General features: G+C 42.4%; 1 protein-coding gene across 8 annotated transcripts in view; it reads left to right on the forward strand.

The window, feature by feature from the left end:
* FGFR2 (fibroblast growth factor receptor 2) overlaps positions 1-25,615 on the forward strand; it is an 83,584-nt gene that overhangs the window by 16,037 nt on the left and 41,932 nt on the right. For 5 of the 8 annotated variants that reach the window (XM_027705614.1, XM_027705615.1, XM_027705620.1 and 2 more), the window contains 4 exons: positions 4,273-4,539; positions 5,231-5,305; positions 12,362-12,531; positions 18,582-18,705. In XM_027705614.1, the coding sequence (XP_027561415.1) occupies positions 4,273-4,539; positions 5,231-5,305; positions 12,362-12,531; positions 18,582-18,705 (636 nt within the window). The remainder of the gene's footprint in view (positions 1-4,272; positions 4,540-5,230; positions 5,306-12,361; positions 12,532-18,581; positions 18,706-25,615) is intronic. The other 3 variants (XM_027705618.1, XM_027705619.1, XM_027705616.1) reach the window with 2 other exon arrangements.

The following is a 25,615-nucleotide window of genomic DNA, read 5'->3' on the forward strand; positions in this document are numbered from 1 at the left end:
GTGAGAATCTTTGCTGGGGTTAGCTATTAGCTGATCGTTTAATTATTTGGCTCTGTAACTAAGTAACTAAATGACTTGAGACTTCAGATAAGCAGCTCTTTGTTAACATTTTATTAAATGGAGACAAATAATAATAATAATTTGAAACCTAAGGAAGTATAAATCTCTCAGTGACCGAGTCCTGAACAGAAACATGATTTGGAATACAATTGTGTATCATAATAATCTGAGACAGAGCAGTCAGAGTGTCCCTAGTCCTCTATTGTGGTCATGGCTTTTATACAAACAATCTTTACTCCACTTGATGCCTGGATGGCATAAACCATGCCGTGAGGCTGCATGAGCAGGCAGAGAAAAAGTTCTCAGCTGTTTATTTAACAGCAGCTTGGTTTTCCGTGGCAGTATTGTTCAACAGCTCCACCTATAAAGTTTAATTACGTTGTGTGCACCACTATGACAAATAAGGATGTAGCTGAGAGCAGGCAATGGCAGAAGCAACGTGCCCTCCTGTGTCCCTCAGTGTTTCAGAACACCCCCAGAAATTTTGCACTTGCAATTGTTGCTTTTTTGATTTTTAGGGGGTGATAGAAAGGTATTATTCACATCAGGTGGTGCACCTTTGCAGTAGGAGCTAATGACTTTATTACAGGATTTGTAGGAGAACTTGCTTAGAAAGGAATCCTGTACTGCCTTGGAATCATGGAATGGCTTGGGTTGGAAGGGACCTTTAGAAGCCATCTGATCCAACCTCTCTGCACTGAACGGGGACATCTTCAGCTAGATGGGGTTGCTCAGAGCCCTGTCCAGCCTGGCCTTGAATGTTTCCAGGGATGGGGCATTGTGGGCAACCTCTCTGGGCAACCCATGCCAGTGTTTTACCACCCTCATTGTAAAAAAACCTTTTTCCTTACATCTGATTAACAAAGCAAGCAAAGGGCTGGTTCACAGGCTTCTGGTGATGGCTGAGGATCCCGTTCCAAGGCAGAGCTCCAAAGAGGGCTGGAGGGGCATGGATGTGATAGCAGATCATCAGGCCTTGCCTGGTGCTGCAGGCTCTTCAGGGCAATCTCTTCCTTTTCCCCACAAGCTATTTTCACTAAGGGAAAGTTCAGGATGCTGCTGAAAACACTGGAGGATGTGTACAAGTGATGGCTGAGCAAACTTGCAGCCTTTTGTCTCCAGTATGTTCAAAAGGTGTGGAAACAGGGAAAGAATCCTGCTGTCAGCCTCAGGGGAGCCATTGATTTGATGGTACAGCATGGACATGAGTTCAAAATCTGTCCCTAAATTTCAGAGCAGTGTAAAAATCCTTGTGCAGTCCTGGGGAGAGTTAACTTTTGTAGAGCAGGTTGGTTGTGTGCTGCTGGGGATCTTTGAACAGTTTGAAGGGGTTGATTTTCTCAGTGAAGCTGTTGGGTGGACTCGTGCCTCAGAATCCCACCTGTTCTCTGTTTGCTTTTGGGCACCATTTCAAACCCACACTGGAAAAAGTTTATAGGCAAACATTATAAAAAGTGACAGTCGAAGTGCTGCTACATTCTAGTTTGGCAACACAAAGGCTTACCTGAAATAACTTACAATTTCCAAACATGACTTCATTATTTCATGACAACACTTTGCTGCATCTTCCCTGATACTCTAGAGGTAAAGAAATAGAGAAAGATAACATTTATCAAATGCTAATACCTATTTGAAACTTGATTTCTTTAGTATACTAGTAATTTTCTTCGCGAAAAGAATTTTTTTTTCTTGTAATTTTGAAATAGATTACTGTTCTTGAGTTTGGATTTGGATTTATATTGAAAGACTCAGTGTAAACTTGGGGTTAATAGTTTAAAAAGAGTTGAAATCAGGGATGTGAGGTTAGAAAATCATTTTCCTTTTAATTGTGCGTAAACAACTGATCTGCCCAAGAGCACTCTGCAGCCTATGGGACCATCCTGTGAGTTTGCTGGCACTATTCACAAAAGCCTCTAATGCACTTAAAGGAGGGTTGAGTTATTGTCACCCAAAGTGGCTTTTAAAAAGTTTAAACAAAGACAGTTTTAGACTCCAGTGCACTGTTGGCACAGTGTAAAACTCTGTACAAGAAATTTTCTTTGCAGGTAGAGCATTACAAAAGCAGTCTTATTAACTTCAAAGTAAATTAGGTAACTGGCTTCAGGTACCTTTTTTTTTATTTGACAGTGAAATCTAATTAAAAGAAATCTCAAGCAGACTCAAATATACTCATTGATGTTACAAAATATATGTAGAAAGGAGCTCATGCTCCTTCTGGAAATTAGATTTCTAACAGCATAATGTAGCAATCAGTGAAACACCTGCATTGCAGATCTGTGGATTCGTGACTGTATCAGCAAGACTGAATTAGTTTATAAGGGGTATAAATCTGTGTTGGAGCTCGTCCTAAACTTTGAGATGTAAGTCTGCACGCTAGAAAGTTTAGAGACCTTGTTATAAACTCTAAATCCAAGAATCTTTACAGTCTACATAACTGTGTTTGAATGGTTTTATGTACCATCTTTGTGTGATGCAGGTGTCCAGTCTGCTGTTTGAAAAAATGTGTTTGCCCTAAGAAAAAAGGCAGAATAAGCTCAGAGAGGGCACGTCCCTGCAATTACATGATTCCAGGATGAGTGGGGAAGAGAAATTGGGCATGCTGTTTTCAAGTCCATCAGTATAACCCAATTATTTAAATACAGGAGTGTCCCATTTTGGTGATCACTTTTGGTGCTCACAGTCATAGTGTTTTGGGTTGGAAGGGACCCATAAGGATCAGAGTCCAACTTCCTACACAAAACTCAACTACTGACAGAACTTCAGCATTTCTGGTCTCCAATCCTTGGCTTGCTCAGATGTGGTGCTTGTTTCTGACTTCTCTGTTGGAGGCGTGACACAAGAAATGCCAACGCTGAGCCCCAAGGACAAGGAACGCGGGTTTCAGGGTTTCGGTATCCTTAGAGGGAAGGGTGGACATCAAAGACTCACCTCTTTTAATACTCCCTCAGACTCCCAAGCAGACAGAGGTGTGTTTTATTGCTGTGTTGCACACAGTGGTGCACAGCTGGTGGCTGTGCAGGGAGGGATGTGCACGGGGAGCAGCTGTCTGTGCGGGGTGACCCTCCCCGTGAGCAAACAGAAGATGCCTGTGTGCTTCTTTCCTTTATTTACCATTCCTGCCACCCTTGGCGAGGCCAAGAGGCTCGTGGGAGAGGGACAGTGTGGTTGTAGGGAGAATCCAGTCGCAGGAGCAGTGCCTGTATCTGGGACAGCCTGAGTTCATCCTAGGTGTGCTGAGCCTTCCCACGGCACTGTGGAGACTGTCTGGAGTGCCCGGGGCTGCAGTTCCTTTCCCCATGCTGAGAGCCAGCCTTGGAAGGGGGGGGGGGTGATGAAGTTCTAGTAACTATAGGCAGATGTAGTTTTCCAAGGATGTTTTTTTGGAAAAAGGCTGTGGTTTGACATTCTTCTTGTTGTTTGGTTACAAAAGGGAGCTGATGGATGAGCCATTTCGTTTTGAACTGCTGCGTATACTTTGACTTTGTGTTCCTGCTGTATTCCACTTGGGAGAGGTTGTGAAATAAGTAATGAAGCAAAAATAAAAAGATTAAAGGAAAAAGTTACTATGGTGGAGAAAAGAGTTGGCAGTGTAGAAGGCAAACGTAGAGACTTTGGGGTGGGTGCAGGGAGAAAAATGGAAGACATCATATATGCTGCGTATAGGAACTTATGTTTATTAACTTACTTAGTGAGGGGTTTTTTGGCCATCCTTTTCTTTCAAAAGAGCACTTCTCAGGCTTAAAAATAAAAAAGGAACTTAAAATAAAATCAGATGGGGGGAGATAATTATTCGTTTGAATTGTGGACCCAAAATGCTAAGATGTAAAACCGAATTTGCTTTTTGAACTCCTCCAAGTTCTCTGAAGCCCTCTGGTTCAGCAGTGCTCACCTTCCCAGGGTCAGTTTGCTGTGTCTGATGAGGAGGGTCATGCCTTTGTGTGGCACTAGGGACAAGGCACGTGCAAGACACCAATCAAAACTGAATGAGCTTTGTTTGTGGTTAACTTCTTGAAAATAAAGCCTCTCCCACACCCGCATGTGGCTCAGTTTAACAAGACAGGTTGCTGGGCTAATCTGGATGAAACTTTTTTTTTAAATTTAACATAACTTGATTTCCGTGGATGAGAAGGGCCTTCACTGACTTTTGTTGGAAATTCTCTCCTTTCCCTTCTCTTTTCTTCTTTTTTCCTCCTTTTCCTTCCACCTTTGCAGAGCCGCCAACCAAATACCAAATCTCTCAGCCAGATGTTTACTCAGCACTTCCAGGAGAACCGCTTGAGTTGCGCTGTCAATTGAGAGACGCCGTCATGATCAGTTGGACTAAGGATGGGGTCCCTTTGGGGCCTGACAATAGGACAGTGATTATTGGGGAGTACTTACAAATTAAGGATGCTACAGCCAGAGATTCGGGCCTCTATGCTTGCACTGCTGTTAGGACCCTAGACAGTGATACTCTGTACTTCATTGTAAATGTTACAGGTGAGTGAGTTAAACACAGGCTTTTTTTTGCATGTAGAAGCTGTAAAATGTGATATAAAAACACATTTTGGTCTGAGATGAAACAGTGCACTTGGGCACAGTGAGTTAAGCTGAGTTCTGTAGCTGTTACTGGGATTTTTCTCCTTGTCCTGACCCTGAAATGGACTCAGTTTGTATATACTGCTTTTGCTTTGTGGGCTCTATAGTGATTAACAGCTGCTGAAGAGCTCTCTGTTTTATGCCACTGTGACAGGATTCAATTAGACAGAGTCGCTGTGCTGATGATAAAGACAGTAGAATGAATATAAGCTTTTGCCCCCTGCATCAGAAGAGGAGAAGGGATGTCCTACATCCTTTAAGTTTAGAGACAGATTGTTCTGGAGATGCTCAGTTCTGTTCAACTGAATGTCTTTAACAAAAGTTGAAGTTGCAAGTGGAAAGAAATTTTTGGAGTTAGCAAGCTCCCTTGGGAAACTTAGTAGCATTTCAGGATTATTAGCTAGTTTTGTCACAATTTTATAGCAAATAGCACATTTTGTGGCTGGATTTTCTTTTTTCTCTCTAGCTTCTGCACAACTAACATGAGATCTGTTCTCCTTAATATACAATCTAGGATGTAGCTCATTGGTTTTTTTTGTCTGTAAAAAAAAAACTAGGCTGGTTTAAAGACTTGGTTATTTTTAATGTGCAGATGCTCTCTCCTCTGGGGATGATGAAGACGACAATGATGGGTCCGAGGACTTTGTGAATGACAGCAACCAGATGAGTAAGTAACAGAGAACTGCCAGAAGTCACTAGCAAGATCCACGTGGAAAATAATGTCCCATCTCTTGCACTCCTGTCTTCAGAGCTTCTTGATTGTTAACTGCATGTGCTGTCAAATCTTTGTATCTTTGTCCTTCTCCATTTTCTGCTTCATGTAGTTCGTAACTTGAAAAACAAAAATAAACTAATATTCTTTTGAACGTGCTTTTCTGGTCTGTACTTTCTTTTCTCCTTCCTTCCTGGCATTTCTGCAGTTTCCTTTCCCTCCTGAGTTGGAGGCTGGTCTTTGTCTGGTTTAGACTCTCACAGATGAACTAACTTTCCCTGAACCTGAGCTGAAATGTAACAGGAGAAACAAAGATCCAGCTCATTTTGTTAAAAGGTGGTATGGAAACTTTAAAAATAATAAGTTGTAATGAAGCAAATCCCTCAATCCTTAATCTTGGCAGAGATCTCCCTGGGGAGAACGAATTTGGAGGCAGTGAGGTTCTTTTGTCTGCGAAGGACCTCAAGGTTTGTTGCAAAGAAAGCAATTCAGCACTAAACCCACGTTTTATGTTACTTGTGCATGATGAAAATGGGCTAAAAGAATCTTAAACCTATCTGAATGTTAAACGTCAGCCCCTTTGGAGAATTCAGAAAGCTATTAATAGGCTCTAAATAGAGCAGCCTCTAAGAAGAAAGAAAAGAGTGTGTAAAATTCATATTGGTTCCTTGTGCTGCTCTGTGCTGTTGCAGAATCCCCTCGGTGACTGGTGGGTTGCTGTCGCTGGTGCTCTGTAAAGTCAGTAACACCCAAAACACAGAAATCCTTCACGGGAGATGTCAGCAAGTGCCTGCAGTAGCCAGGTTGTGTATTTGCTCCTCGGCCTGATCAGTAATTGGCAGCTGTACTGTACCTTTAGGTGATAAAGTATGAGCCCAGTTGCAGCTCCCCTGGTTAGTTCCTTTTGTGAACCACTGCCCCTGGTCTGAAGCTGTGAAACATTAGATGCTATTTAAAATGATATAAGTTCTTAGCTGCCTTTTTGGCCCCTGCCATCTGTTGGTGTGATTAACCCCGGGCTGATTCACAGGTGCTGCTGGAAGGGGCTGATGTCGGGCAGCTGGAGGCTGCTCTCACAAAGGAATGAGGTGGCAGAGATAATTGGAGAGTTTGGAAAAGGGACACTGCTCTTAAAAGAAGTTGTCTAGGTAAAACCCACCAATCCTGAAATGGAACAATGGGTAGAAATTCCTTTTAGGAAACATTTCCAATGCCTGCTGTTTCTTAAAGCATTGTTGGTGTAGGTCAGAAAACGGCTTGCATTATTTTCAGTGACAATTGTGCTTCTGATCTGTCTGATGGCTTGGGTGATTCATTGTGAGCACAAATGGCTTCTGGAAGTAGATATAACAAGGGGAAAGAAGTAAAGGATGTGATCTCAAGGCAACTGTGCTCTGTAATGGTGCCATAATGATTCCCGCCCTTCCACGTGCGAGGGAGAACTGACGCTAGTGACGTTCCTGTAGGATGAGCTATCATTTTAAGCTACTGTTAATCAATCTTGATTCAGGAGCTGGTGACAGGCTGGTGACAGTCTCTGTCTGCCAGGGTGGGGGGGCTGTGCTGCAGCAGGGGTCAGTCACACTTTCCCTGCTCCAAGTGAAAGATGCCTCTCGAGCGTGAACGTTCAAACATCTCGGATGGCGGGGAAAGCGCAGACTTGCAGAGCGGAAGGGAAGGAGCTGCAACAAGACAGATTGCTCCTGAGCAGAGCTTTGCACAAACAAGTCCTCATTGGATTCCTCTTTACAAGGTGCCCACAGTCTGCTGGGGCTCTCTTGCAAGGATGCAGGGAGCAGCACAGCCTTCCTGCCAGGGTCTGAGCTGGAACCAGGAGAACAATCGTGGCACCGCGTCCCTCCAAGTCTGTTTCCAATGAAAAGTTGCATCACGGTAACTCTGGATTAATACAAGGTTGATGAAAGAGGGCTGTGATTTGGCAAGATCAGAGCTGTATGAAAGTGAGGGGTGGGACTTGGTGCGGTGCTTTTGTAAAGCACTGGAGCTCGCGTGTCTCCTGAGCCTTCTGTTCCTCTTACACATTTTATGTGGCGTCTGAAAGGCCACGTCTCATTTAAGATACTGTGTTACAGGGCAGGTTGAACAGTGGATGAGGAGCTGTGGGGTAGTCCCAAGTCTTCTCTGAGCCTTCTGTGGGGCAGGCAATGTGTCCAATGGCCAAATGCCCTTTACCTCCTTCTCCTCCCTGTGGGAGGTAAAGCCTGGGGAAGTCCAGGACCTCACAAGGGTCCCTGGTTGCTGCTGTTTAAGAGAAGTCTTTAAGTGTTTCCTGAATCACGGTTTGAGCTTTGCAGATCTCAAACGATTTAACTGATAATTTACATACAAATTACAGCTGTGATCATTAAGGATAAGCAATGGAAATTGGCCTGGTTATGCCTTTACTGATGGAAACAAAAGACCATAGTCTTCAAAGGTTGTTGCTTTTTGATGAAACAATTCTGATAAAGTCCAGCTGTCCTGGCATGTTAATTATGATGAGATGAAGCAGGAAATGGCTGTAGTGCCTTCCACAGGAAGCTGAACCTTGGCATTCTCATTCCTGCATATTTAAAACAAAGCTTTTAGAGCTGTTTTATTTATGCTGCTAAGTATTCTTCTAAGCTGTTTTATTTTCTTTACCTCTGTTACAAATATAAATTCCAGAGGCCAAGGTTTTCAAATGCAGGCAGAGAGGCTGTTGAGGAAATCTAGAGTCGATTTTCAAGGCTGCCCAGAAAATGCAACTGTTCCTGGAGTCAGTGGAGGCTGTGACTTGGTAACTGTGAGGAGCAGCTCGCCCTCTGGAGAGGAGGGCACTCGTGTGTACACATGTGCATTTGACCATTTGCCCTGTGTGTATTTTTAAGTAAAAGGCATGCATAGCAGATTTCACTCTGTGTTCGGTGTCCTTTTAGTTTGACAGATATTTTAACTGTCTGAAAAAAAACACTGTGGTAGATTTGTTCCAGACTGCATCCTGAATAGCTTTTTATTACTTCCAGCTTTTGTTGGAGGGATTAGTGCTGGTGGGGAAGGTGCAGGATTGGTTCCACTGCAAAGGAGTCCTCTCTTTCCACAAAATGCCTTTGTTGGCAACTCAAGTTTTTTCCCTTTGTTACCCTAAAGAGGTGCCTTAGCTTGGTTCTGGAGGGTCATCTCCAAGGACACTGACCTGGAACTGGCTTTTACAAAGCTAAGGGCTGATCATCATCAGTTGGTTCTGGCAGCAGTGGGAAAGACATGGTTAGTGCTTGTTGCCCTGTCCTCATCATGATTTTAAGAGGTAGCCCTAATTTAAGGGGTTTCTGTAATCCTGACTTGATGCTGGCAAGGCAGCAGCTGTTGTGATGGTTGCAATGAAATCCAGCAGCTAATTTATTCTGTAGACCCCTGGGTAGCCCTGAAGATGTTGCTGTTCTGCCTTCAATTCTAGTCAGGCGACTGGAAGCTTTATGACATTTTTTTCTTATCGCCCTTTAAACAATTTCTTCTGGGCCAAGCAATGGTAAATTGGCACCAAGAACAAAAAGTATCTAAATGTAATCCACATGCTGTTCCTTTCATGCCTTGAAGAGTTTCAGAAAGGATGAAACAAGGTTCAAATTCATCAAATCCTGTAGAGTGGAAATCCACTCAGGGGAGCAGCAAAAATTGGATGTTGCCTAGAAGTGTTTTTTAATTAAAGGTCAAATACAATAGTACTTAAAACCTTGGAGGGTTTGATGTGGTCACTTCAGGCACACTATTGCCTGCTTGAGGTGCTTGTCAGGCAGGCTTGGAGTTGCCTACTTTTGTATTTCTTTGTGTTAGATAAGTCCAAATAAAAATTGAAGAGTCCTGAAGTGAAGTGGTCCCCTGGGCTTCCTAATTTCAATTTCACATGCAGGAGATTTGGCTGATTAGATGTAATGTCTTTGCAGTGGAGTGCAGTGTGGGTCAGCAGGATATTTTCTTCGCTAATGAGAACTCTAAAAGCAATCAGGAATTCCCACCCGTTCCCCTGCTGCTCGTTACTTCTCCATGCTGGAGTCTGCCCTGTTGTTACTGTGAACTTTTAGCAGTGGTGTTACCCTCCTTCCACCTGTCCTAGTAGCAAAGATGGGATGTGATAGACACGGTCTGTGAGAGGAGTCAGCACGTGCTGGTATCCACTCATTAACTATGTTCTTTATTGGTTTTAGTGAATCTGGGTGGTTTTCCTCTCAAGGAAAAAGAGAAGCAATAAAAAGGTGCTTTTAGGTTGCGATGAGTTAATCTATAAAGAGAGATGCCGTGTGTTAATCAGATCAACTGCATGAAAGCACAAATTGAGGGTGATTGTGATGGTTTGTGGGTGTTGCTGCCTTTTCCTCTTTTCCCTTAAACGTACTGAGGAGCTGCCCAGTCTGTGTTGCTACTTCCTAGTGAAAAACCTAAGATGTCTTGAAGCATTTTCAAATGGTGCTTTCCACATGTGATGTCTGCATGCTTTTCTCCAAGCTGACCTGTAATTCAGGAGCACTGCAGGTTATGCTGAGGATTGTGCAAGGGGAAGCTTTCCAAGCAGAATCCTTTCTCCTAGTCTGATCTGTTTGCTTTCCCCCTTCTCTCTGTGGTACAAAACTGAGCTGCTTCTCTTCATTCATACTTGCATTTTTCTGGCTTCTTTTCTGCACCCACCTCTTCCATAGGTTTTCCTCCCTGTGCATTTGTTGAGTGCGAGTCTTACTGGAGCTTTTCCAGGGGCAGATTTTAAAGGGTGGGGGTTCATGGAAAGGATAGTTATTTATAGGAAAACCAGAGGATGAGTTGCACTATAATGCAGTAGAAACCTGGCTGCATGGAGCAGCCTTGTTTGGGGGGCTGCAGGTGGCTGTATCCTGACTGACTGTGGTGCTCTGGTCCCAGTGTGCACCCTGATGGGAGCTTCCCCAGAGCTTGGTCCATCCAGCACTGCCATGGGCCAGTTTTGGAGCCTGTGGCTCGGAGGCTGTGCTTGCCATCAGCTGCATCCAAGCTCTTTATGCCCTGTCCCTGTGAGAAGGTGCATGTGATGGATGTGCTGAGAGGTGACCGTGCTGGCTGTGGAGTGACTGGGTTGGCATCACCCACCTGGAGTCTGAAGTGAGCCCTCTGCTCTGCCTGAGATGCTGATATAACTTGTGTGGATGGTTGACTGTCTTGGACCTGCCCCAGTTTGTTTTGCCTTTGTGGGAGTTGTGGGAGCAAGTGGTTGCCTTGCATTGCCTGGTGGAAGATGTTTAGCAGTCCACAGAAAATGGCCTTTTAACCCATCAGTACCAGCAAGTAATTCTGCCTTTGCCTGTTCTAATGTAATTTGGCCTTTGTGTGTAGCAGCTAATTCCTCTGGTTGACTTTGTTTAAAGTCTTCTGTTGTTTTAATGTGATCCTGCTTTTAGCAAATAATGTTAACAGTGATTTTCCTTGCATCCCTAATTCACTTTAGTCTGTGTAACAATTTCTTAGTGTTGCAGTTAAATTTTCAATAGTTACCTGATTTTCTATTTTGATTACATGGACAAATTTGCTTTGCTTTTCTACTTCATTAATTTTAACACTAATTGCCACTTCAGGCAAAAAAAAAAACCCCAAACACTTATCGTTTCTAGCATCATTATAAGACTTGCTTTTAGAATGTTTTCTTTATACTGAAAGAGATGTTGTTAAAGGATTTATTCCTGTATTTTCTGTCCAGCTGTATTTTTATTTAGAGAGGGGGGTAGCAGGATTTGTGAGTTAGCTCTGATTGTAAGAACTGCTATAAATATTTGAGGAACGGAAGAGTTTATTTATAGTGGAGTGTTGGGCTGCTAATGAAGGAAATGAAACAAGGCTGAGAGAATTGGAGTTATTTTTCTGGACCCCTCTTGTCCTAAAAATTCCACGCTAATCTGATTTGCTTCAGGAAAACTCCATTGTAAAAGAAATTAATGTTTCCTACTATTAAACAGATCTTGAATATTTAACTTCTTAAACTGCCATGGTGAGATGACTGAAGCGATGCCACGAAGACATTGTGAAATGTAGCTGAAGTGGTTCATGGATCCAGAGCATGGGATAACCTTTGTCTCGATCCAAATTTGCTTCTTGGGGGGGTTAAAAACAGGATGGGTAGTTGTATGTTCTGTTCTGCAGCGTTTCCTCTACTGCTACATAACAAGCAGTTAAGAGCCTGGATGAGGGAGGGGTTTTCCATGTGCTTCTCATGCTGTTCATGGTGGCACAGGCTGGGCCAGAGCATGGCAAGGAGGGAGTGAGAGCCAGGAGAGCCATGTCAGGGTTTGGGAAAAATGATCACTTCACTGGGCTGAGAGAGACACTCTCATTTCATGCCATGGTTTTGGACGTCACTGAGTGTTTGTACTTTGACAGGCTCATTAGAGTGGGAAATCCCTGCAAAATGATAAATGCTTTTTCTGAGTTTTGCTGATCCACATTTACTTAATTTTTTCCTCCTCTTTGGTTAAGATTTCAGAAATATATTCCAGTTGTAAACGTATTTCAGTGGTTTCTGTGACAGTAACAGCACAGTTCACCTTGGCATCACACACTGTAAGTTTTGATGTGCTGTCCAACAGGTAGGTATGCTTATCCCCCTTCTAAAATAAGGGGAAAGATGAAGGATGATGCTTCTAACAGGTCTTCTGTCCTGCTCTGTCCAGCTTCCCTTTGGTGTCCAAGAATTCAGAGTTTGCTGAGCACTCATAGTAACTCAACTTGAGGTCGGAAGGGTCTGATGAAAACTTGGTCCCTCCGTCTTACTTGGCATACACAAAACAAAGGTTATCTGTGGCTAATTATTGGAATTTTGTCATGAATTAAATACTCGTAGCAGCAGACTGAGCCCTTTACAAAACTCTGGTTGACACTTGCAACATGATTTCTTATTGAGAACTCTTACTAAACTGTGCTTCAAATAAACATGGAAGTGCTTTGCCTGCGGAAGCAGCTGGAGAGGGGGCTCGGTTTCCGAGCACTGACATTTCTGGATGTGTCTCTTTGAAACAGGGGCACCTTACTGGACACATACAGACAAAATGGAGAAGAGGCTACACGCTGTGCCAGCAGCCAACACCGTCAAGTTTCGTTGTCCAGCGATGGGAAACCCAACACCGACCATGCGGTGGCTGAAAAACGGGAAAGAGTTTAAGCAAGAGCATCGTATTGGCGGGTATAAGGTAAGATCTCGTGGTGTGGTTTTGTAATTTTTGTTCTTGACCAAGGCTGTAAAAAAAAAAAAAAAAAAAAACAACCAAAAAAAACCCAACCCAAACAAAACAACCCAAAGACCTCAAACCTAAAAACTCGCTGAAGTCGACAGAAAATCTTTTAGTGGCCTGGGATCAAACGTGGAAGCAAAAAACAGTAGTTGTTTTCTTCTGGGGGAGGGTGGGTGGTTTCTTTGGCGGTTACTGAGCACCAATTCTGTATTTCTTTTTTTTTTTTTTTCTGAAATTCAAGCTTGTAGCATAGCAGTGCAGCTAAGGATTATTTATAGAGAGTTATTTGGGAAACTAAAGACTGACTTTACAGAGCAGGTTAAGACTCTTTTGCTCTGTTCATTTTCAGCTGCATTGTTGGCCATCCACTCTGGTGAGTGCAGGCAGCTTAATAAAGGAAGGGTTGGAAGTCAAAAGTTATTATTTTCTATAGGGTTTATGGTCTGTGAAACTGAAATGGGAAGAAGAGTTTGAGGGGAAAGTAGCAGCAATTACTTGGAAGGGTCTGTTTGAATTTTAAACAGCTTCAGATTAGATGTCTTATTCTAAATTGGTGGTTACTGATTAAGAGAGGGTTTTAGGGAGGCCAACTTGCTCTGTGTGTTAGTGCACGGACCTTTAACCTCCTGGTATCTGCCTGGGTCAGGTCAGAAGTCAGGGTTGGGTCATCTTATCCCGCTCCTCCCAAGGAGTGGGAATGCGTGACTTTGATGGCAAATTGCTGTCCAAGCACCCGCCATCCTGCCTTGCATTTCTGAGTTACTTGAACCTCTTCTGCAGATCTTCTGTCAGCGGCTTGCTCACGTCCCCGACACCTCGGCAACTTCTCTCCAAAGATGAGAAGTTTCCAAGGTAGTCACCTCATGTCACGGTTGTGAGGCACAGCCTAGAACTCCTGCTGAGCTGCTCAGAGCAATTTGTAATGGTCATTAAGACAGGAGTTAACTTTTGCCAGGCAACGGGGCGAGCTCAAGACTGAGTCCTGAGCTCCCCTGTCCCCTGCTGCCTTACCCCCACGATTGCAGTATTTTTGGGGTGCTGCTTGATTGTTGCATTGCTTTGTGTGCTGTTGATTCAGATGCTGCTTGGTGCAAAAAAAACCCCTGTTTTCCAGTGCAGAGGAGGACAAGCCTCAGCCTCCTTTCCTCTCTCGCTGGATTTACTGCAGAAAGTGTCAGTTTTTCCAACATTTGTGTTAGTGGAGAGCGGAGCCCAGAAAATCTCCCCGCATGAACGCTAATTATCTAAGTAGACTTTTCCATCTATGTTTGCTTACACCATAAATTACTGTTGGTTATGAGTGTACACCTGGCAACACCTTCTGCCTTTCATAACGCTGTGGAGTGTTAACGAATTGGCTCCAGTTCAGTGATTTTTTGCCTTTCTCGGTGCTTTTTTAAAAACAACGAAAAAAAGCCAATTAAAGAAAAAAACGAACCCGACCAAACTAATCCTGTCTTGGAAAATAATAGTAACTGCTCTGGTACTAACTAGGACGTTATTAACACTTTGCATCTTATGAAGGGGAAATGCAGATATCACTCTTGAAAACCACAAAGGAAAATGTGTGTCTGGAGAGGCAGAATGGAGATACCTGGCTTTACTCTGCTTGGGAAGGTGACCTTTGGCAGAGTAAATCAGCCCCTGTGGGGCTCCATGCTGGCACTGCTATCCTCTGTTAGGGAGAGATCATTTAGATTTGGGTGAGATCATTTAGATTTGTGCCCATTAAGTGGCACAAATTAAATTTTTGTTCATATGTGTTAAATGTATACAATTTCCTAGGTATGTGTGTACTCTGGGGAAAAAAACATGGATGCCTGTTTCTAAAGCCAGCTGGGTTAGTGAAGTCTATACCTTTAATTATATATTGTAACTTCTTACATCTCTTTAGTCTTAAAGTCAAAGAAGAGGTGACACCGCTGAGGGTTTTAGGCTTTCTTGTTGCTCAGAAAAACATTAAATTTTAAATTATCTGGTAGGATTTACTTATCATTGTCAACTCTACCAAATCTCTATATATTCTATATTCTGTCACTTTGAATAATCATCTTTTAAGATGGAAGCTTGTTTCCAGTGAGTGGGTGTTGAAGAGCTTCTAGAACCTGTGTCCTTAACTTACTAGAGGGACAGGATGAAGTCACTGTGGGCTTATTCAAAATTATACCAGAATAAAGGGAGAATTGTGTTTTCTTGACACCACTATGCCAACAAACCTTTCAGGGAGGAATCCTCAGGAAGGACTGAGTCTATCTGTGTTGGTCTGTGTTCAGGGAGGTATCACAGCAACCCATGATAATTCCTGCACACCAGTTTGTCCTGAGTCTGGGTGTTGCTCTCTGTGAAGCATTCCTGTGGAGATATAATACTTTTTGGGTGACTACAATAGCTGGAACCAAACTTGGCCATATCTGATGTCTCCTTTTGGAGGAGACAATCATCCCCTTGAAGGCTGAAGGGACAAAGCAAAGGGAAAGAAAACGTGAAGCTTTCCACTAATCCTCCAACCACCTCTTTCCCGCCGCCTTGAGCTGAGAAATCTCTTCCTGTATTGTCTTTATCGGAATCAGATAGTGGCCTGTAGCACTTTGTCCCTTGGACTAGGAATGTCTTGAGTCAATTTGCACTCAGGCAGGGTAGCAGGAGGGTGTATGTGCTGGCCAAGATAGCTTCCAGAGTGGAATTCCTCCATCGTGACTAATTCTGGGTGGTGAATTTCAGAATCGATCCTTTTATGATTTTTCAAGATATGCCCAAAGTTCTTACAGTGAGAACAGGATCAGTTATTGAATGTCTAAATCCCTTTTAGTCTTTTTTTAATATCTGTCTCTGAAGTGATGATGGCTCTTGCTTATGCCTTTAAAGGCATTTTATACTTTTTTTGAGGTAATAATCTAAATCCTCTGTGACAGATCAGAGGAGCCTTTACTTTCCTTTACACCACCCAGAAAGCAAAGGTACTTCTATCAGCTGTTACTGTTTAAGCTTTAACAGGTGTGTGTTTTCACCTATGCATTTTGATAACACTGCAGTCGTCTTATACACGTTTAAATTCAACCAGGTAAATACAGAGTAAGGAAAATTCTGACTACAGGAACAACTGCACAACCCCATGGCTTTTGCAGGGATGTTCTGCAGTTGTTCTCTTTCCCTGAGCAGTACCACTATATGTCTGAACTGTGCCGATTTTAGGGAGAGTTGTATTGTGGTTTCTAATCCTTTTCTTTTGGAATTATTGAAAATTGACCCCTTTTTACTATTTTTAAACTAAGTGGCAACTTTTCGTGACATTATCTATTCAATGAAGACACATATTTTAAGACTGAACAGAGCTGTCCACTATTTTTTATGTGATACTGCAAAAGTAAAACGTTTCTGAGAAAAATTCCTTGCCCCTTCCTAGGTTTCTGACCGATATTTCTTGTCATTTTGATTCTAGTTTAAGTTTCCAACCCCCAAGCTATCTTAAGGGTGCAGCAGTATGAATTTGGTACTGAAAATCTAGTTTAAATATTTATTCTTTTGGAGAGCTGTTTGGAAGAATTGGTTAAAAATTTGATGGAGAAAATTTGCCAGAAAACCATGTCAGTAATTTGTTGGAAGTGTCCATAACTAGTTAGGAAAAAGACCAGGTTGAGATTATATTTATTATCTCAATCTTTTTGCAGATGAAGTACCATTTTTGGGTATGAAGCACCGATAAAACATGAAAATAGGTTTTTCAGAGCGATAGGGAAAAAAAAAAAGAGAGGGCAGAAGTCCCCAACAAAGGGGGAAGTTTGTCTGGGCTTTGCAATGCTGCACTTGTATCTGGAAAGCACTAAGCCAACAAGCTGAATCTGGTTGAATCCAGAGCCATGGCATAAATCCAGTTGTGTGACAACGTGTCATAACTGCTTTGGGCCCCTACAACAGTTGTTTAGCTTAAACTGAAGTGGCTTAAGCTGTTGTTTCATTATAAAGTTATTATCTCTGCTCATTGGAGTTACTAGAAGGGAAATTGCACAAATACTTTTTAATTTTGCAATCCGGTGTATCCACTTGTGTCAATAAGTTAGTTACGTTTTCTTATTGAATGCTAAACAATTTCTTGTGTTCTCCTATCAAATTAATGACTTGCAGTTACTAATTTTTATTTTGTTTTAACCTTTGTGGAACCATGATCTGTTCTTCCTGTTTTGCAGTCAAATCGGTTAAAAACACTTGTTCTAATTCCGAGAAGTGTGTTTTAACTTGTCATGGCAAAAGTTCAGGTCACTTTGACCATGTCTCCTTCAAAGTAACTCATAAAGAAGTAAAATATTCAAAACATGTAGGTGTTGTATTTGTTATTTACCAATTGTTTATGACAGTGATTCTTCCCGACCCAAATTGTGACTTTCAAGGCTGCTTAGCAGAATAACGAGGCATTAAAATAACACTGATAAACACTTTCTGGCTTTATGAACTTATTCCTTAGCTCTTCATAGTGTGAAGAAAAATCAATATATAGTTTTCACGTGTGCCATCAAGAGGGAGGGGCTGAGGAGAGAGACCTTAGGTCTGGCAGTTTTGAGGCTGTGTCACACAGTGCCCTGACATTAGGTTAACACCCACGTTCTTCACCTGCTGCTGGAGTCTTGTCTGTACTTTCTTCACTTTTCAAAGCCCTCATGGTCAATCTTTAGCTAATATTATTACCCCATGACTCAGCAATAATAGTAATATTGAGATATTGAGCTAATTACTAATTGGGGGAACTAGGAAAGCCAGGAGCCCCTGGCAGAAAGAACTTCTCTTCCAGGCTTTGAACTGAAGGCACTTTTACCTCCAGCAAGTGTGAGGGCTAAGCTCTTGGCACTGGGATGCAGCCCTTTGCAGCCTTTTCCTGCTGGATAAGGACCTACACAACAGTCAGGCACGAAGCAGGATTTCAGAGCTATGGTTGTAATGATGTTTTAAGAATGTATGGTTACTGGAAGTGTCACTGCATGGTCCATAAATTTTTCTGGTGTTCTGCACTGAATTACTACTTTCCATTTGGCTGATTAAAATGACTGTACCAGACTGTGCTTTATTCCGTTTGCTGAAATATGTACTTTTGCAATTGAAAAGTTGTACCTTACAGCTACATAACATTAAGCTTTTTGAGCGCTCTGTCAGAAATGTAATGCTAAAACAAGGGATTAGTAAGTCGCCAGCAAAAGGTCATTTTGGGAGCCAACTCATGATGCAGGAAATATATGTGTTCCGGATGACTCTGTATCCTTCCAGTATTGGGCTGGATCCTATTTTCTGTGAGACCAGTGCCAGTGTTCCTTTTGAGTTCAAATGGGAACAGAATCAGCACTTTTAATACATTCTGTCTGAGGAGGATTGTGTGAGATAAATGTATATCCTTATGCTCCCTTTCCATGGGTGTTTTCTTCAGGCGTTTCTCATGAGGCAGCATCTTCATTTCTTTCTTGTGGTACCCCAGAGCAGCAAGAGATCTGTCTGCTCCGAGTGTCTGGGGGAGGGATCCCAAACACCACCCCTTGGTACTCTGTATCTCCAAAACGTGAGGTGTGTAATTGAGCTATTAGGGAAAGATGGAGACGTAGATGTTAAGGGATCATATCCATCCTGTATTGCTGGTGGGCAGTTATTATCAGATGATTGATTGGAGACGGATGAGAAATATCCTGAGGGTGTGAATTCACTTTAGAGTGGATTGAAAGGTAAAGTCCGATACCACGAGTGCTGCTAATTGGTGCCATCCTCAGTAGGACTGAGAGTGCACCAATGTGTGCAGTGCTCAGGGCAGGGGCCAGGGAAATTTATAGCAGAACGTGTGAAAGCTTTCCCTGCTGCAGCCGTGCTGTCCCAGATCAGGCATAAATAATTTCAGTGTCCAGAACGGTCGAACGAGCACAGGAGAGGCTTTTAAATGTGGATTACACAGGGTTAACCCTTCGGGGAACTGTGGAGGCGGGGAGGGTGAAGCTGTGCTAGTGAAGATCCCAACCCCTCTCGTTCCATTCCCCCAGGTCCGTAACCAGCACTGGAGTCTCATCATGGAGAGCGTGGTCCCGTCAGACAAAGGGAACTACACGTGCATCGTGGAAAACCAGTACGGCTCCATCAACCACACGTACCACCTCGACGTGGTGGGTGAGTACAGCTGGCACGTGCAACACAGTGCTTCTCACTAATGAGTCCCTCTATTAAAACGTTTAGAACTAAGCTGGTACATTTTTCATTAATTTTGGAGATGATTTCACTACAATTGCTACATAACTTTATATATTCACCCGTCTCACTCGTGTCTGTAGGACTAATCTGCCCATGCCTGGGCAGAGGTGTAATCTCCATGTCTAATATCCACCTACAAGCTTACCATGACAACTAAATAATAAATGCTGATGCAATTTTAATCATTGGTATTACAATTTAATTATTACTTTTGCAGTTGTACTAACACAAGTTTTAATAACTGCGGTTATGAAAACCATCAAGCAATCCTTTAGATTCCTGTTATTATAGCTGAAGTGATTTTTCTTTTTTTTTTTTTTTATGAAAAGCTAGATATTGAATTTGGTGAAGCTAGAGCAGATCTGGAGCTTCAGGAAAGGTACTCTGAATTCACAGCAGTCTAAGAGAGATCTGACTGTAGCCTGTTGTGTGGGCTCTGAGCAGTCCCTGAAACACAGATGATAAAAATTGTGGAGAAGTGTTTTACCTGAGGACAAATTCTAAACAGCTGTGTGAAGTCTTATGTTGTAGCAAAGCTGTGATTCAGCAGGACTATTAAACACATGCTTAATAATGTTAACTTATTAATACCCAAATCCTGTTGACTTTAATAAGGCTTGCAGATATTTATTTAAGTGCTTAGCTAAATTAGGACTTGAAATCTCAGAAACCATTTCTGTTCACTTCTGCTCTTGTTGATTAGCCTGGATGGGTGTGAGCAATTTTATTGACTCTGAAGGCATTTCTGTCCACAAGTAATGGGTTCTAATAGGACCTGCTGGCAGGACCTTTGGGGATCTGAGCTGCGGCTTCTGAAGTATGTCTTGAGTGGGCTTTGCTCTCTCCAGCTTCGTGAGGTGATCTGAGCGTCACAAGCTCCGTGAATAGAACTTTTGATTAATCAGTATTGAAAACAAAAATTAATTTTGATTACTGTAAGCTGGTTTTGGCTGGTGACTGACGGCGCAACTCCATACATTCCCTCTGGAGAATGTGAGTCTGGGTTTACATGACTAAAACGGTGACAAAATTTTCATTTCCCTAGTTCTTGACTGGTTTTACATGAGTAAAAATGCATCCCTTGCATTGTTTTGGATGGTCTTTAAAAGCAGTGTTATTTTGTCTGAGACCACTTAAATCTGCGGAAACCCCCAAATCCGAAAGAAAACAAGTGCCAGCTTCTCAGGCAGCAAGAAAGGAAAATGTGAAAATGCTGAGGAGGGGCAGCCTTGGTGGAGCAGAGGAGGAAGGAGGATCATTTTGTGATGGGGTTACCACCAGACTAAAGCCTTACCACCAGCCCTCATACATTTAAGCCTTCGGAGAACCACCCAGCTCACCTCTGCTTGGTTTTAGGTAGTCAACATTGAGAGCAGTGAGGATTTTCATAGCCTTGGCGATATTTTTGCCATCCTTGGTGTAGAGTGAGCTATGGGTATGGTTGGGGTGAACTGAGTGACTGGCGGAGCTGTTTTTTGTTTGAACACTTGTTTAAACAAAGTTTATGGAGGGTGCAGCAGCAACGGCTGCTGGAGAAGGTGGGAAGTTGTGTCCTGCATGATGTGGTTCTCTGCTGGCCACCTCACTGAGGGCACAGGCTGCTGCCACGGGCTTGCCAGGGACTAGGCTCCACTCAAAGCCTTTCCTTGCTGAAATTAAACTGGTTAAAAATTCCCTTTCTCTGCCCCCTGTCCTTTTTCCCGTCCCACTCTGGCGTGTTTCTTGTTGACCATAAATTTCTTCGCCCAAGCAAATGTGTTCATGGGTGATGCAGTCACTTGAGCAAATATTTGTCAGAAGCCTTCTCACCTCCTCTCCCCCTTTGAGCCCTCTGAATGTCTTACATTGAGGAACATTTTGCAGAAGTTTATTTTTTCTTGCAGTAAATTATAGCGACCTGCATGAATGAATGGAATGGTAGTAAGGATTATGTCATTTATTTAAATGTCTAGTCCTTTCCTATAGAGAGGCAGAAAAGTAAATAATGGGGCTTTTCAGAAGTGACTAGTGATTTGAGGTGCTGGGTACCCAGCTGATGGCACCCAGAGGACCTTGCTTGGGTCCTGTGGGACATAAAACAAGAAGTCCAGAAATTACTTTTGCAAGTCACCACCTGCATTTTGGAGTCCTGCGTATTTAATGATTTTACTACATTTTTTTCCATTTAATTTGATGAGTTCGGGGATGTAACTGATAGTTTACTTTGCAAACCCCCATGTATGGGAAGGTGCACCCTAAGATATCTTGGTTGAGTTTAGTGTGAGTCTCTTGAGACACCATGTTGGGACTTTTAAACTAAATGGGGATTGATGTTTGAGAGCTCAACCATTTCTGTGTGGCTGAAAGCTTGCAGTAATTGTGGAGCATAAAATTGCTGAAGCAGTAAATTAAGGCTGGCCAGAAGGGGAAACTCTGACAGTTTTTCTAGTGGAGACAGTTCTACAGAGTCAATTTTATGCCTTTTTTTTTTCTGTTTTCATATGAATTTTCAGTTCCCACAAGGTCGTGGAGAGTTATGAATGTTTGTTTAGAGGCAATTGCGTACGCAGACCGCATCTTACAAACTTCAGGTCGTAATTTTAGGTCAAGCTCTGTGTAGAAAACTGTCAGTTGAAAGCCTCTGAAATTACTTTTCCTATATGGTTTAACTGGTTCCAGAGCTGATTAAGTGTAAGTAATAGCAAATGGTATTAAACATGGTAACATATTACACTAACATGAGCATCTGACTATATGGTGTAATGTAGATAACCCTCTGATTATGTCACAGAGTTGGGAGGTATCCCAGGAAAAATCGTGCCAAATAGTGACACAATGCTAGTTAGGAATATGCCAATAACTTTCCAAACCTTGAACTCTTTTGACAATTAAAAGCCTGGAGCCAGCAGGGCTGAGAAGTTTTCAGTCAGAATGTAGGTGTGAAGTATTCTCGTTTTTACCTTGTAATTACTTGCAAGAACTCTTTAAAGAGTCAGCTCAGATGGTCTTGTTCAAACTTACAAAACCTGGCAAAACCCTTGCACTGATTTTTTTTTTTTTTTTTTTTACAATGGGAATAGAAAACACAGAAGAAAAAAGCAGCAAGTCATTGGCAGCCTCTCTGTTGCACAGGATACTTGTGCACAGTGATTGTGTTAGCAGGGAATGGCCCATTCAAGTTGGCCAGGATGTTCTATGTTGGACAAAGTTATTCTTTAAATGTTTGGGATACCCCAATCAATGGCCTTTTTCTTCTTCCTCCTCCGTTTCCAAACAGGGATTTAAGGAGGCTGCATGCAGGGCTTTGCTCAGGGGTTAAATGTGTTTGATTGCAGTAGTGGCAAATGGTGGCCATCCAAAACTCCTTTAGGACGCTGGGAAAGGGAGAGGAGTCGATTTTAGCTTTTTTATTGGAGTACTACCCAGAGGCTTCAATTAATATCAGATACTTACTGTCCAAGGCAGTGTGCCAGGGCACAGTAATTGCTCACAACTGAAATGCGTCAAGGCAGGGAGAAGGAAATGTCACTGTCCATTTTAGAGATGAAAACCCGAGCTGGGGAGTGATGAAATTTCTTGCCCTGGGTCACACAGGAAGCTGGCGACAGAGCCAAAAAATAAAGCTGGTCTTTGAATCCTAATCCAGCACCTTAATTAAAAGAATGTTCTTTCCCTTGTATGGTTTAGCCCATCAGCTGGTCTTTTACGTGCAGCTGAAGTGCCTCTCTCTTCCCTTGTAGGTAGAAACTTGCGTTTTTATAGTAAGCTTACTAATAGACTAACTCCATTCTCATTAAATGTATATAAAAGTCGTGCAGTCTTAAGGGAGAGGGGCCGAAAACGATGTGGTTTTCACTTATGAGTTGCATTGTAGTGAATCCGGGTTGCAGGAAGCAACGTGGGAATGCAGCCACTGAGACTTGTGTATAATTAGATCACTCTTGGATTGCAATTATCGCTGGAGTACAATTTCAGCAGCGGCAGCTCTGGTTGAGCATGGAGGAACTAATTGAATTTGTATCTTAACGGCAAAGGAAGAAAGGTTGGGCTTTGAACAGTCCTGGTGCAGGTAGCCATTTCTGCCCTATTTAATGTCATCATCCAGGGAGACAAAAGATGGTTTGGTTTCAGATGAAGTTCCCCACGTTACCTCATTTACTGAATTTTGTAAGCAGCTGCTACAGCACGACACATCTTCCAAAAATCTATAGGATGACCCTGCTGTTTACTATGAAAATGAACATGCCACAAATACATTTTTTTTTTCTGAAGAAGTCCTTTTGCAGCCAGTTAAGCTGTGCTTTGACCAGTTTTTCATTTGCCTAAGAGCCATGCCTTTGGCTCTTGTTACTGAGGAGTGAGCTCCAGGGGTGGCAGAGTACAACACAGTTGTCCCTTAGCAGTAATTCGTATTTTCACATAAAACCAGTGTGAGAGTAACTTCTCATCCAGAAAGCATTTTAAATGCCTCTCAGTTTAAAGCTTGTGCCTCAGAAATCTCATGTATGAGTGATTTTACTGATGGGCTGTGCAGAAAAACACTTTTGTTCTGAACTCTTGGAGGTTTTAGAGCTCTAGGATGAATTTTATTCTTGTTTTTTATAGCACGTTGTTAAAAATCTGATTAAAGTGGAATCGACATTTTGCTATTGGTACTTCACTGTTTTTATTTCCCCTGGTCTAGGCAGAAGGGGAAACGTTTGCCTTTGTCTCTAGTCAAGTTTTATTTTTGGGTTTTCATGTGCTCTCGCAGTCTCTAGCTGTGAACATGGCATGAGCACATACTTTTTTAAAAGACATGTTTCCATTTTGTCATTCCTTAATTCATAAAAGCATATGTATTGTTGTTTGCTTTTAGCTGGGCCTTGTTTTGTCGAAATAAGTCCAACTAATTCTGAGCTTTAACTACAGCTCGTTCCTTAATTTCCAAAGAGTTGCCTTTAGGATTCGGGTTACACGCGAAAAAGGAACTGACACCAACTAAATACATGCCTGGGACGTTGCATCACTGATGTCTGGCAGGAGTTAAGTGTAGGTATTACAACCAAGCCTAAACTTGCATTTCTGGCAGATGTGCTTGTAGTTGTTGACTGGCTCCTTTACATGGACAAGCTTTGGCTTGATGTCTTCACCCCCGGCGTGGGACATGATGAGGCAGGGGCAGGAGGCACGAAGGAATCCAGCCTAGTGCTTGCCCTCAGGGATTTGGTTAGGGAAGATGGTTTTATTGAATGTACTGATAAGTGTGTGGACTTTACACCTGGCACCAGGCTTTTTGGCAAGGTGTGTGTGTGCATCTGAGAAGGAATTGTGCTGGGGGCTGCAGTTGGTTTTGCTCCTGGAAACAAAGCCCACAGTGTGATGGTTCAGCTAAGGGAAAATAAAAGCTTAGGGGTCCTCCCCCCCCTGCTTTCTTAATAAGGTAAAAATATTCTAACCCCGTGGTTTTATAGCATTAAAGCTTCTGATTTCATTGGAGTAGTCTGGCTAAATTACATTTTATGGACAAATACTGGTGTCATTACTTCATCTGCTGGGTGAACAGTGAATTTGTCATGTTTGGAATGCTTCCTGCAGAGTCTGCTGGGGAGGACTGGTCTCCCTGTCCCACTTTCTGTCTTATTACAGCCCCAAGGCAGGTATTTCTCTTTCTTTTGATGAGTGATGAGCAGGATATTGTTTCAGCCCTGTTATTATAATTTTTAATCATGCCTTCTAATTTGTGCAGTATCCTACTCGTGGAAATGCAAGTAGGAATTTGCAGAAGTTGTCTGAAGATGCAAACAAGACTGGTGCCTTGTTAAATCTGCAGTTGGCATGTGTCAAAAGCAATGTCTGTGCCTAATAAGAGGGGCTTTTTGACCTCATCCAGGCTTTTCTAACAATTTTATTAGTGAAAAGAAATGGCAGTGTAATTGGCAGTAAATTGGTAAAGCTATGTCCTCTTAAGAATAAAAAGGCATAAATCTTATAAAAAATACAAAAAAAAGCTGCAAATGAACTGGTGCAGATCAGATAAATGGACCATTTTAAAGGCAAACATGAGGTTGTTGATCATATCTGTTTAATTAGTGAGGAGATTTTGCCTGTATTTCTTCTTATTGTCCCAAGCATGGGAGGAAAGGCAGAGGTGGGACAACCCTGTGGCTGCAATGGTGGTGGGCAACATAAATCCTGAGACCACCACACTGGTGATTTTGGGGATTAAACTGGGACTAAAAGAGATGTAGCACAGAGGGACGTGGATGGTATTTACAGTCCAGGAGAGGAAAAAATCGTTAAGGGTTAGGGAGGTCAGGTTGTCAGAGTGAGATAGGTAAGAGGGTGAGAGATCTGACAGGACCAAAGCATGGAAAAATCAGTGAAATTCTGTGAAATTTCTGTAAAATTCATTTCACGCAGTGAAATTCTGGGTCCAATAAAAACCTGACAGGTAACACTTAGAACCTTTTGTGTTGTATCCTCTCCTCTCACTGCTCTGCAAACCATTGTGTGACCTGAAATCCAGAGGTGGCTGTGATTTGCAGGGTTTTGAGCGTTTTAAGCCATCAGGTCATCTTTGTATTGCTGCTGTTCTCATGGTGCAGCTTCAACAGCAGTTGTTCCACTTAAACATAAAAAAGGCACATTAAAAATCGTAGTTTGTTAAACACTTTTGAATGTTGAACTGCTCTGTAAATATAAAATATTGAGTTTACTTCTTTCAAATTGCTCTTTTAAAGGTAGCATGAATAAGTTGAAATTTTTAACTGTTGATGAAAGTAAAACACTGATGCTGTCAGAACTTGAGCTGAGGGAAGAACTCAACATGACCATATTAGTTGGAGTAAAGGCAGTCTACTATTTTTAC

This window comes from Neopelma chrysocephalum, unplaced genomic scaffold (assembly GCF_003984885.1).
Source record: "Neopelma chrysocephalum unplaced genomic scaffold, ASM398488v2 Primary Assembly neopelma1_347, whole genome shotgun sequence".
NCBI lineage: Eukaryota > Metazoa > Chordata > Aves > Passeriformes > Pipridae > Neopelma > Neopelma chrysocephalum.